The 13,697-nt window shown below is 40.7% G+C and overlaps 1 protein-coding gene across 6 annotated transcripts in view; it reads left to right on the top strand.

Moving 5' to 3' along the window:
- The window catches only part of AHCYL1 (adenosylhomocysteinase like 1), a 40,486-nt gene extending 29,914 nt beyond the window's left edge, over positions 1-10,572 (top strand). For 3 of the 6 annotated variants that reach the window (XM_081492811.1, XM_081492812.1, XM_081492808.1), the window contains exons 6-17: positions 1,362-1,456; positions 2,037-2,143; positions 2,953-3,069; positions 3,310-3,373; positions 4,408-4,496; positions 4,851-4,921; positions 5,514-5,608; positions 5,688-5,786; positions 6,194-6,262; positions 6,705-6,783; positions 7,901-8,021; positions 8,522-10,572. In XM_081492811.1, the coding sequence (XP_081348937.1) occupies positions 1,362-1,456; positions 2,037-2,143; positions 2,953-3,069; positions 3,310-3,373; positions 4,408-4,496; positions 4,851-4,921; positions 5,514-5,608; positions 5,688-5,786; positions 6,194-6,262; positions 6,705-6,783; positions 7,901-8,021; positions 8,522-8,528 (1,013 nt within the window). In that variant the 3' untranslated portion in view covers positions 8,529-10,572. Of the gene's footprint in view, positions 1-1,361; positions 1,457-2,036; positions 2,144-2,952; positions 3,070-3,309; positions 3,378-4,407; positions 4,497-4,850; positions 4,922-5,513; positions 5,609-5,687; positions 5,787-6,193; positions 6,263-6,704; positions 6,784-7,900; positions 8,026-8,521 lie in introns of those variants that run through there. The other 3 variants (XM_081492813.1, XM_081492809.1, XM_081492810.1) reach the window with 2 other exon arrangements.
- Positions 10,573-13,697: the final 3,125 nt, after the last annotated feature.

The raw sequence follows: 13,697 nt of genomic DNA, 5'->3' as shown, positions 1-13,697 counted from the left end.
TAATATATGGAGAGATACCTAATTCTAATGTTAAATAAATAAGAACTTTAAACTATGTGAGCTATCTGAGATGAGTTCAGCTGGTCATCTTTCACAAAAGTTTCATCACTTTTGAGAGGACACAAGAAGTACCTTGTGTTCATTAGATCTGATAGTTCATTGGATAATTTGGTGTTCAGCATTGCACTGAAAATGTATGAACTAGTTATGAGTTCTGTTAAACATAAAACAATTTTTATTGTTAAAATATTCAAAGGAAAATCACTCTGAAGTTTTTTAAGATTCTTCCACTTTGCTGTGATCCTCAGAAAGCAACTGTATCTCACTTTTGTTTTTCTTCTTTACTCTTTCCAGATGTTTATTGCAGAAAATTTTAGAGGTTCCCAAAAAACCGTAAAATCCTGCTACACAGAGATAATATATTATTTACTTTTTTTATTATCATATATTATCATCTTATGATATATGATAAATTTATTTCTCGTTTTTTCCTGTTCACTTTTTACAGAGCTGAAATAAGTCTCAGTATATATCCAATTTTATAACCTAAATATAACGTTTTCAGAAGTAGTTTTCATGTCTCTCAAAAATTTGACAGTATCATTTATAATAGTCATGTGACCATGTGGTTTTTACTTCACTATTTTCCTAATGTTGAACATTTAGGTTGTTTCAAGATATTTGCTAACATAAACAATGTAATGAACAACTTCGTTTTGATTCCCGCTTCGTTTTATCTCCTTAGAAGAAAGTTCCATATAAAAAATGACCAAAGAGGGGCTTCCCTGATGGCTCAGTGGTAAAGAATCCACCTGCCATCACAGGAGACATGGATTTGATCCCTGATCCAGGAAGATCCCACATGCCACGGAGCAACTAAGCCCGTGCGCCACAACTATTGAGCCTGTGCTGTAGAGCTTGGGAGCCACAACTACTGAGCCCATGTGCTGAACTACTGAAGCCTGTGTACTCTAGAATCCATACTCCAAAACAAGAGAAGCCACCACAGTGAGAAGCCCACGCGCCTGCAAGTAGAGAGTAGTCCTTGCTTGCTGCAACTGGAGAAAAGCCCATGCAGCAACGGAGACCCAGCACGGCCAAACATAAATAAATAAAATCATTTAAAAGAAAAATTTGACCAAAGAGAATGACATTTTAAGGTTCTAAAATACTTGTAAAAATAAAAATTTTAATTCTTAATTGATTTCTGGACTAAAAGATGCTCTTTTAACTTTTTTCCCTTCACAAGTTGTTTCCTTTCCAGAGTAATTTCCATAGCCTTTTTCTCTTCAGATCTCAGAGATGTTGGTATAGGACACTCCCCAAAGGAGGAATCAGCTGATTTGTTTTCATCTCTACAGGAGTTGCAGTGTTTGCTTGGAAGGGCGAGTCAGAAGATGACTTCTGGTGGTGTATTGACCGCTGTGTGAACATGGATGGGTGGCAAGCCAATATGGTAATAATGCATGTTCATCCTATACTTTTGACAATGGATTTCTTTCCTTTTTTCCCTCAAAGCATGGTTCCCTAAATATGTTTTGGATGTTTGGTCTTATGCACTTACTTTGTTGCCAAAATGGTTAGCTTGATACCTTTTCAAAATGGGTCTCAGTACTGAATGGAAAGGTGGGGGAAGGGTAAGACCAACTGAACACATGTGGCTCAAACACAGCAGAATGAAATAGAACATGACATGGTATCTCTTTGGAGTAGAATTATGGTTTCTTTCCTTCCTGCCCCAGCTCTCCTTTTGTGTTCCAAGGGGCTGTATTTCAGGGCTCTAGACTGAAAAATGAGTCTGTGATTAGCCTACTACTACTCTTCACTGTAGCCTAGAACAAACTTAGGAATCCTTTTAACCATTTTACACCAACAAATTTGACTGTGTTTCCACTATCTAAACCTGCTCTAAGGAGCTGTGAGGAGTGCTCTTCCAAAACATATAGGGCTCTCTTACTAGTGCAGAAAGTGGGTTCAAAGTTCCCCCCAGCTCTAGCAGCCTGAATGCCCATAGAAGTCTTCTGGCTGTTCTATAGATCCTGGATGATGGGGGAGACTTAACCCACTGGGTTTATAAGAAGTATCCAAACGTGTTTAAGAAGATCCGAGGCATTGTGGAAGAGAGCGTGACTGGTGTTCACAGGTAACAGATTCTGGAGTAGCTGCCCCTTGTGTCCTTGCCTCAGCAGATTCTTCTGGTCTCTTTTAGGCTTTAGGGCTGTGTTTCAGACTTAAATGGGAGTATTTTCATTAGATAAAATTTTTGAGTTTTTACCTTTAAAAAATCAAGGAGACCCTAAAAGAAGTTATTTCAGATTCTAGTTCAGATATTTTCTCACCCACTTATTCCACTGTGATTCTCAATCAGTGCTGGGAGGTAGGGAGCGAGTATATCTTGAAAAACTGGATTCAATTTTAGATTATACTTTTATATTTGAAATAAAAAAATCTATTGTAAAACTATATGTTAACACATATTATAAAAAATAAACCTGGGCAAAATATGATTTGCTTGTTGTAATACCTAAAAAATACCTGAGAGAGTATTTCTCATCTGGGGCACCTTGCATATGCTTAAACACACACACGCACGGAACCATATCAGAATCATTGATAAGCTTTACCAGAAGTAAGCGTGGGTTTTTTTTTTTAAAGATTGAGAAAATGCTTGGTCTAAGGAACTGTATCCCCTTTTATGGAAGAGAAGTAAATTTCTTAAATTGAAAGATTGGTTTTTTTCCTTCCAAAAAAAGGAGTAGGGGTTGGGGAAGAGCAAATGAAAAGACATGAGGAGGGTTAACAAGGAAATATCTTGTTTACTGATATTCTTGGGCAATAAATAAGACTGGGGAGGGCGGCACAGAGCTTCAAGAGAATCAGGCAGACTTTGCCAGTTACTGTGTTTTACCAGCTAACTTTGTTTTTGTTTTTGTGGCTTTCTTCTCCCTTTAGGCTGTATCAGCTCTCCAAAGCTGGGAAGCTCTGTGTTCCAGCCATGAATGTCAATGATTCTGTTACCAAACAGAAGTTTGATAACTTATACTGCTGCCGAGAATCCATTTTGGATGGGTAGGTTGAAACATATAATTATTCAAATTTGTAGGAGATAAATTTGGGTTGGGTTATAATGTTAGTCTGATATCATTCCAGTTTTGCCCCCTGGTCTTCCAGTGTCAGAGGGGTTCTATCTCATACTGAGCCCAACCAGCTTCTAGTTGAAGTTTTCATGGGGCATTGCCCCACGCTTATTTTCAGAGGAATTGTGTTTCAGCTAATAATGTTTGAGTTGAGCCTTGTCTATTTCCACAGCCTGAAGAGGACCACAGATGTAATGTTTGGTGGGAAACAAGTGGTAGTGTGTGGTTATGGTGAGGTGAGTAGCTGGGCTTCAGTGTCTGCCTTTTCACAGGTTTGTTACAAATGTTGAGTGAAGGAGATTTGTGTTGTCAGTGTAGAGTACTGATAGTTTAAAATATGCTTTTAGATAAAGTATCTCAAAATTGTAGCAAAAGTCCTTTATTCACGCTTACAAATCCAGACATATGGAATGAATTGAGTTTTCAGATTGCACCACTTTGTCTTATGATGTGGAATGTTGGCATCATTTACCCCCAGTTATAACAGTAACCTTTTATGAGACTTAAGTTAAATATGTAGCATTTTGGCCCCACAGGTGGCCAGTGAAGGGTAGAATCTGAAGTGACATACAGTTGATTACCTCTAAACTAGAACAGATGATGAGATTGTATTCATTGTCATAAACAGTGATCCACAGAAGTTCCTGAGCTGCTAGACTGTCTTGAGTTAGATACTTCTCAAGTGACAGTTAATCAAGTTTTCCTAGAATAAGAATCTGAAGGTAACCTTCAGTCCAAACTGCTCTTCCTTGGTCTTGTTTCCCTGATGGTGATACTTGTATTTCCTTTATCTCTTTTACTGTCCCAGTCTCCAGCCTTTGCTATGAAATGTCTGCTAAATCACTTCTCTGATCACAATATAATCAGGATCAGTTTCTCCTCTGCTTGCATTGGAGCATCTTTGCGAGGATTTGCTAGATGATTGATGGGTTGAGGGAGGTTAATTCCCATCTCCCAGAGAGCCTACCTGCCCAAATGTGTGTGTGCTGTGCTCAGTTACTCAGTCGTGTCCAACCCTTTGGACTGTAGCCCACCAGGCTCCTGTGTCTGTGGGATATTCAGGCAAGAGTACAGGAGTGAATAGCCATTCCCTTCTCCAGCAAGAGTACTGAAATGCGTTGCCATTTCCTACTCCAGGGGAATCTCACAAACCAGGGATCGAACCTGCATCTCCTGCATTGCAGGTGGATCCTTTACCACTAAGCCATCAGGGAAACCCATCCCAAATACCCACACCTTAGTGGACCTGACTTCTGTTTTACATCTGCAGGTAGGAAAGGGCTGCTGTGCTGCTCTCAAGGCCCTTGGAGCAATTGTCTATATCACAGAAATTGACCCCATCTGTGCTCTGCAGGCCTGGTAAGAACAGAGTGGTAATACCATTAGATTCACTCCAGGTACTTTGTATTTCCAAGAGTTTGTGATTGATTATATTAACTAGTCCTTGGGAAAATTCCTCAAAGGAGGAGACAGCTATGATTGCTCTGTTCTCTCCATTGTAGTCATAGGGCATTCATAGAGCTTCTTGGTATTTTCCCTTCCTGGATGGAATCTTGGGGAGTCTGAAGGGGCCAGTGTATATATTTTAGCACAGCTTATCACTTATCATTCCAGTGAGGTAGCCCTGGATCTAACTTCAGAAACAAATTTGCCTCATTTTGTGACCAGCTTCTGTCCCACTTTTGCTCATAGTATTCCTTCCTTTTCTTCCAGCATGGATGGGTTCAGGGTGGTAAAGCTAAATGAAGTCATCCGGCAAGTTGATGTTGTAATAACTTGCACAGGTGAGTGTCAGAGCTCTGTGTTAGTCACTCAGTCATGTCCGACTCTTTGTGACCCCATGACTGTAACCTGCTAGACTCCTCTGTCCATGGAATTCTCTAGGCAAGAATACTGGAGTGGATAGCCGTTCCCTTCTCTAGGGGATCTTCCCCACCCAGGGATGGAACCCAGGTCTCCTGCACTGCAGGGAATTTCTTTACTGTCTGAGCCATCAGGGAAGCCCAGCAGTGCTTTGGTGTACATGAAAGAGTATTAACTCTGAGGTTAAATCTTGGATGTGATCTAGTTGACTTTCATATAAAGTAGGTAAGACCTGTGTGCTACATAAAAGTCTGAGAACTAGAGTAAGCAGTCAGAACCTTAACATATTTTCTGGAACAAAGAGCCTTTTTTCTTGATGTCTTTATGTACTGCTGGATCTTAAAATGAAATAACTGAACCTAAAGAGCTGTTATGCAGCACACACTTCTTTCCTCACAGTGTATACATGCTCTTTAGTGCCAGGAGTTCTCTTTCCCACGTTTTAACTGAAAGTCAGTCAGTACCTTTCCCCAACAGGATCTCTTTCCTCAGCTACTCTTATTTTACTTTTAGGAAATAAGAATGTAGTGACACGGGAGCATTTGGATCGCATGAAAAACAGTTGTATCGTATGCAATATGGGCCACTCAAACACAGAAATTGATGTGGTAAGGTTTCTCTTACCTGTTGCTAGGCCTTTTTTCCTTCTTCCATTATAGCCAGTCAACTGCGCTCTCTTCCTTTCAGACCAGCCTCCGCACTCCTGAGCTGACATGGGAGCGAGTACGTTCTCAGGTGGATCATGTCATCTGGCCAGACGGCAAACGTGTCGTCCTTCTGGCAGAGGTGCACATACTGAAGGGTTCGGGCAGCACAGCAGTGTGCTTAGCACCCTTGGGGGCGGGGCAGCAGGGTAAACATATTCGGCCTGTTTTTCCCTGAGCTCTATCTTTGGATAGAAGTATATTTCTCAAATATAGTCTGGTCCCCAAAATAGAATCACTCAAAAAGTATCTACTTTTTACTAAATAACATAATACTTCCTGACCACAGCTGATTCATTAGTGTGTCAGACTCTGATGGACTTACAGAAAATAAGATAAAACCTAGAGTCCTGATTTGGTTTGGAGCTGTACTTCTTCCTCTACCAGCTGAGTTGAGAGGGGTATAAAGTCCTTTCCTGCATTTGCATGGCTTTCGTGATGTGACAGGGATCACACAACTCACCCTAGGACTCTGTTTCAACATTTCAGGGTCGTCTGCTCAATCTGAGCTGCTCCACGGTTCCTACCTTTGTTCTGTCCATCACAGCTACAACACAGGTACGTAACAGAAGATCAGCCTAGCCTGCGCTGAGGTGACTAGATCTAGGCCTAGATCCGAGTTCCAGCGAGAGCGTGGTCTCCTGTGTTCTTAGCAACCTGTTTTCTTCAAGTTACAAGTTGTTAAGATTTAGGCTTTCTCCAGTATAGAAAATAATCGTTAGTTAGAGTCAATGTCTGTGTTCCTTCGCATTAACTATTTTCATTAGGAATACAGTGTTCCAGCTTAGTTGTATTTAGTCTGTTCTTTTATTAGGAACTAAACAAAAGCACCAATAAATCCTCTTATGATGTGTGCTGGCGTTTATTACAGTCAAAGTTCTGGATGCTGCCACTGTGGTAGTTCACTAAGTATTTACCCCAAGACCCTGTTAGACCTAGTTTTATTTTAATGTCCCTAAAAAGTGTTTTTGTGTTTTCTGACCCACTTTTCCTGCCTTAGGCTTTGGCACTGATAGAACTCTATAATGCGCCTGAGGGACGATACAAACAAGATGTATACTTGCTCCCTAAGAAAATGGGTGAGTGAAAACAGTAGAAACCTGTGTTGATCCCTAGACTGTTGCGTGGTTTGGTAAAATGAGTATCATGAAAAGCATTGGATTTAGAGCCAGGATTATAATCCCTCTTCTGGCACTTAATGGTTTTCAGACCTCAGGACAAGTTCTAATCTCCATGAGCCTCAGTTTCTTTATCAGTAAGGTGAGACTACATGCACTGCAAAATTGTGGCAAGAGATACAGCTAATGAGTAAAGGTGTTTGAGCACAGCGGCTTAGGGTGGATGCTCTTATCCCAGGCAGTTCATGAAGTTTAGTGAACTTAACCCCACTGATTACAGGCCGGGACCAAAATGGAAGAAACAGAAACCAAACATAGGTTTTATTGCCCGTCCTCTGTGAGACATATAAACCGTCTCCTGTCATTCTAGCGGTCAGCTGTGCTGTATTCACACGACATATGCATCATCTTTAGGTCCTCACCTTTCCAGATATGATGCCAATTCCCCTCTCATTCGTCAGCCCAAACCCCTGTCCTCTTAAAGCTGAAAACTGCCTTGCTCTTGTCCCCTCCAGCAGCTTACCTCAGATTGCTTTTTGGTTGTTAATTCATATTCATAAAGGTAAAAGCCCAAGAAGCTTATCTATGGAAAACTAATATAGTTGTGCCAGCTGCCTTAGAAATCCATGATCCAAAGATTTGAGGCCATTATGGATCTTACCCTAAGTAAATGTTGATGACTTAACTCTTTTGAGCTCACTAGGATCCACCTTGATTCAGAATTTGACTATAATTCAGCCAAGGAAGTTGCTGCAGGAAGGTGAGAGTAGTACGTGGTATGTTGGCCATTGAGGTGAACCCAAAAGCTTTGCCAGAGAAGAATGGGGCAGTACAAGTTGCCGTATTTTGTCACCCTGGCAAATGGCTTTCTTAATACGTTCTGGTTGTAATGAAAGATACTTTAAAGACAACTTTGAGTGGTTTTTTTAATTAGGCAAATATTGCATGTTAGATTCTTTCAATGTTATTCCAAGCCTTGTCCTCTCTCTCAGAAAGCTTCAGATGAAATAATGGGAGGTTATGCCCTGAGAGGCGTATTTTAAATGGAGTCTGCTCCCTGCTGCTTTGTTCTTCTTAGATGAGTACGTTGCCAGCTTGCACCTGCCATCATTTGATGCCCACCTGACAGAGCTGACAGATGACCAAGCAAAATATCTGGGACTCAACAAAAATGGGCCATTCAAACCCAATTATTACAGGTAACTTGGGGGAAAGTAAATGAAAAGATGTTCTCCCTGATATTATGCCAAGCAGACTTTTCTAAATAGTATTATAGCTGATTTTGAAATGTACAAGAACTCTGCCCCACACTAAAAAGTAAACAGAAATTATTAATCTAGTAGTAGATGTAAAAAAGTCAGCATTTTCTAAAATTTTGGAGCATGAGCCTCCCCCTCAGAGATTCTGATAGAGTTAGTCTAGAATGGGGCCCAGGCTTATTTTGTAAAACTTCTTCAGATTACTCTAACATATTGTCACATTGAAAATCACTGACTTATTAGGGAGCAGGAGAGAAAGCTAGAAATGGCATTGTTGGAAATCCTGTGGAAGCACAGTGAGAAATGGTCCCTGGGGAATGACTGCAGGAATCCCTCGCCTATGCAGGGGAAGACCCTGGAGAGTGTTCTCTGTTTTTGATTCTTCTCTTGGAACTCTCATGTGGAAGACACAGTGCTAACCAGTCACTCTTTCTTTACAGATACTAATGGACCATATTACCAAGGACCAGAACACACGAACCACACAATTCTAAAAGAAATATTTTTTAAGATAACTTTTATTTTCTTCTTAATCCTTTCCTTTTGATTTTTTTTTTCCTATAATTTCTTTCTTGTTTTTTTTCATCTCATTATCCAAGTTCTACAGACCACACAGGAGCTTGCTTCATGGCTCTTTAGATGAAACTGAGATTCAAGGTTTCTTACCCTAGTCACTAAAGAAGGATTTTATTCTCCCAGCCCAGAAAGGTGATCCTTTCTTTTCCATTTCTGGGGACTTAATAGTCTTAATTGGGTACCTTATTAACAGGAGATGCTAAGGTACCATCTATGTGGAACAATCTGCAATGTCTAAATTGCCTTAAAAGAGCCCATTTCTCAGCTGCTGGAATCAGTGCTCTTTCACTTCTTCAGAGGAGCAGGGATGGTACCTACCAGGCAGGTAGGTTAGATGTAGGTGGTGCATGTTAATTTCCCCTAGATGTTCCAAGCCCTGTTTCCTGTGTAAAGGTGGTATGTTTGGTTCAGAGATGTATACTAGTGAGTGTTGCTTGTTAAGATCCAGTAGGCCCACTCGGATTTAGTACAGCCCTTCCTCCACTCCCACCAGACCCTCTCATTTTCCAAGTTTTTAACCAGACTATTCTGTTAAGTTGAATTTTGTCCCCTAGCATTTATTTCTGTTTTTGTTTTAGGGTTTTTTGTTTGTTTTTTAAGGAAGAAAAATGTTTAGTCTTAATATTGGGGAGCTGCTTGAGTGATTAGTTGTTATCAATTTATCTTTTGAACTTTTGGAGCTAAAAGTGCAGAGCCGAGTCTAGAGAAGTGCTGATTTCAAACTCTGATAATCCCAGTTTCTAGCCCATAGTTCATAGCATCAATGAACTGGGGCCATAATGGCGGATTTTATCAGCTCTGCCCATCAGCTTGTGCTGGAAGCAAATTTCTTGAGTCATTAGTCAGTATATAGCACTGAACTCTCTTTAAGAGTAAATTTCTGATCAGCTGTGCTTCTGCAATTTAAAATATTTAAAGGGAGGTAGGTGTGGATGGGAGGAGGAAGGCTAAATTGGGCCAGGGCGAGGGAAATTAGCTCTGTTTAACTGGTCTGGGACATTAGGCCCCATATAACTTTAGTTTTACAGAAGCAGTGCCACTTTTGATTTACACATGACACAGAAAATGTATGAACTGAAACCTCAAAGGGCAGTTTGTGCATAGAGTAATCGGCATGTCCTGGCTCATGCTCTGTAAGAATCCCCAGAGAGGCGCTCTCAGAGATCAGAGAGAGGATGTATTCCCCTGTCAAGAACCCTGCTTACCAGCATTTCTGCATGGTCAGACGAGCTTCATGCTCATGAGCTTTAAGTGCATAATTATCCAGGATTCTAAGTCCTCAACTTGTTCTAGCTTGTGATCCTTCAAAGTTGGGTCAGGTATTAGTGCTAGATACTAGAAATTTTCATTTCCCTATTGCTATTGATCAGAGAGACAGGCATTAATTAAAAACAGAACTATAAGAAAGGAAAGCTTCCACCCTGTGACTTCCTATCAGGGGACAGTGATCTTGCCAAAAATTTTTTCTCTTTCCTTTTTCTCCCCACCCTGCCCCTTCCCACTCCTTGCCAGTGCAACCATGCTTTCTTCTCTGTAGATGCTAACAGTTCAAGCCCTTCTCCCAGGGCATTTAACCAGCCAATCAGAACAGCACATCCTTTAGGGGAGATAACCTGGCCAACAATGGTATCCATCATGTCAGCTCTGCTGGAGGGAAGGGGCTCAGGTCCTGCTGCCCTCTGGCCTGCCCCCTGCTCCCATATCTATTACTGTGTCCATAGGAATACTCGGTAAGGGCTCCGTCTCTGTCAAGCCATGTAACAAAGGACACTGTGGGAAAATGTCTGGCATCAGAGGGAGCATGTGGAGAGCAACTTAGGAGGAACAAGTTTATTTTGTATTGAATGATTTTTAATGAATGCAATATTAATCCTTGCAGATGAGCAATAATCATTAAAGTCAATTAAAATGATAAGACCTTATTGGAATCCTGTGTCATTCTTGGTTGAACAACACCTTCATTTATAATCTGTTTTCCAAGATGAGACAAGTCATGGGTCGGTTAGCAATATCTAAGAGAGTTTTTAAGACCTAGTATGTAGAGAAACAGGCTAGGTGCAGAGTTCCTCAGTAATATCTTAAATTTTGTGTCTGCTCTGCTCTGTGCCCAGCATTGGGCCTGGACACTTTCACTCTAACTTCGTTCCTTCAACTTGCTGCCTAAAATTCAGGCCTCCTCAGGTACACAGTCCTCTTCATAAGACCCTGTTCCTAATTCTTAAAAAATGCCTCCAAAGTTATGTAAGCTTTAGCCCATCCCCACCCCACACCATACCTGTATCCATCTCTGAAGTGGTCTTCATATTTTCTGATTTAACAGTGTGTCTGTTAATATTGTTCAAAAGTAATACATTTTCTATTTTATTAAACTGATCCCAAACAATTTTGATGTTTGCAGTGCAGATTGGTAAAATGAGTGTTTTTAGTTCTTCAAGGTTTTATCCATGCACATAAATCCAAATATTAAGATAAACTTCACACTGCCTAGAGTTAAACTTTTTAAAAAACTGTTTCCTGAATCGGTTTGATAACTTCATAAAAAGTTTATCTATTATTATGGGAAAATATTTTGAAGTTAAGTATTTGAATATAAAGAATTTAAATGAACTGTTGACTGTGCAGTTTTATAAAATTAATTCCTCCCAAGTGTCTTATTGCTTTCCATGCGCTAGGATCTGTTTTAGGTATTTGGGATACATCAGTGAAAGCCAGGATCTCTTCCTTTACCCACAGTTCAACATTAGGTAGGGCTGCCATTCAAATGGGTTCCCAGCCTGGGATGTGTAGGTGAGAGCTGGGATGTGGCCTAGTGCTGGGAGTCTCCCTACACTTGGGATGGGGAGGACAATACCAAGGATAATGGAAGCCAGCTCTCTGATTTTTAGAGGAGTTACTAGAATCAGAAAGGGAAAAGACTAGAACAAACTCTAGTGTTGAGTTTAAATAGGAAGTACAGGGTTTGGGTGTGAACTCATGAATTTCAACATAAAGAAATAGGGGAATGGGTTTATGTACAAACATTCCCTGGCTCTGTCTACTAAGTGAGCCTTGGAGCAGCAGTTCCCCTCTTCCTCCAGTGCAGTGCATGCTCCTAGCATCCATATTCAAGCACTACAGTCTCCACTGAAAGGAGTGAGGACTCTTTGGAGAAATGGCTGATTCTATGGCTGTGCAGAAGTACATGAAGAGCAGGAAAGCAAGGAAGTACCCAAAAAATGATTGCATGTCAAAAGGACACAGAAACCGATCTTTAAGGGACTTATACTGGGCAAATCTGGAAAAACCTGAGCATCCAAGTAATGGTTTATAAAGCACTGAATATAAGAGGAAACTACGTCTATACTGATATAAATGAATCAGTCATTTAATAAAGAATGAGATATATAAGTAATTTTAGAGCACTTCTCCATAAAATACTTCTTAACACATTATTGACCAGAGACATATTAATACGCCTTTTGTTACCTGAATGTTATTGACCAGAGACATTATCAATACGTTTTTAGAGAGTGATACAATTAACATTACCATGCTAAGTTGTTAGAGCTTGAAATTGATCAAGGGTTCATTATACTACTTAGCGATTGTCATTATCATTCACATTTGGCTTCATTAGGTTTTTGTTCCAACCTTATGTGTATTATTAACACAATTATTACTGTAAAATTTTCAAAAGTGATGCATCATGAACTTTCTAGTGAAGAATTTTTCAGTGAATTTTATGCAGATTCTTTCTCTGATTGTCCGAGCAATATACATACTAGTGTCTCAAAAGATGGTAGTTCTTCAAAATCTAATTCTTATTCAGACAGTCCTGGCGGGATTCAAATTTCAGTAGTGTCTATGACTACTTTCATTCACAATGGCAGAGTTGAGGCACAACCAGATGGCCCACAAAGTCCAGAATAGTCCTCAATGTAAAAACTTTGCTGACCCTAGGCATAAAGGTTATGTTAGGGATAAAGGGATAAAGGGAAAGATGTGTCTGAAGGCATTTACTGCTGCGGCTAAGTCGCTTCAGTCGTGTCCGACACTTATGACCCTATGGACTGTAGCCCACCAGCTCCTCTATGCATGGGATTTTCCAGGCAAGAATACTGGAGAGGATTGCCATGCCCTCCTCCAGGGGCTCTTCCTGACCCAGGGGTCGAACCTGCATCTCTTATATCTCCTGCATTGGCAAGCAAGTTTTTTTTACCACTAGCACCACCTGGGAAGTCCCCTGAAGGCATATGACTTGCGTTCTGTTAGGTAAGAAGAGGAAGTCTCTGTGACAGCAGAAAATGAGAGAATGAAAGCATCAGAAAATAACATTAAAACCTATACATTACCATATGTAAAATTAGATAGCCAGTGGAAATTTGCTGTATGATGCAGGGAGCTCAAATCCACTGCTCTATGAAAACCAAGAGGGGTAGGATGGTGTGGGAGGTGGGAAGGAGGTTCAAGAGGAAGGGAACATATACCTATAGGCAATTTATGTAGGTAGATGTATGGCAGAAATCAACACCATATTGTAAAGCAATTATCCTCCAATTAAAAATAAGTTAAAAAACAGAATGCTGCTGCTAAGTCGCTTCAGTGATGTCTGACTCTGTGCGACCCCACAGACGGCAGCCCACCAGGCTCCCCCGTCCCTGGGATTCTCCAGGCAAGAACACTGGAGTGGGTTGCCATTGCCTTCTCCAAAGTGTGAAAGTGAAAAGTGAAAGTGAAGTCGCTCAGTCATGTCTGACTCTTGGCGACCCCATGGACTGTAGCCTACCAGGCTCCTCCATCCATGGGATTTTCCAGGCAAGAGTACTGGAGTGGGTTGCCATTGCCTTCTCCAATACACACCTTTAAATATACATGACATTCTAAAAAAAAGAAAATATCAAACAGTATTCTAGTCTAAGTGCATGCATGCTAAGTTGCTTCAGTCGTGTCTGATTCTTTGTCACCGAATGGACTGTAGCCCACCAGGCTTCTCTGTCCATGGGATTCTCCAGGCAAGAATACTGGAGTAGGTTGCCATTTCCTTCTCCTGGGAATCTTTCT

Source organism: Giraffa tippelskirchi, chromosome 5, assembly GCF_054371585.1.
Source record: "Giraffa tippelskirchi isolate mGirTip1 chromosome 5, T2T-mGirTip1v1.2.pri, whole genome shotgun sequence".
NCBI classification, from domain to species: domain Eukaryota; kingdom Metazoa; phylum Chordata; class Mammalia; order Artiodactyla; family Giraffidae; genus Giraffa; species Giraffa tippelskirchi.
This window is presented reverse-complemented; position numbering and strand designations above follow the sequence as displayed.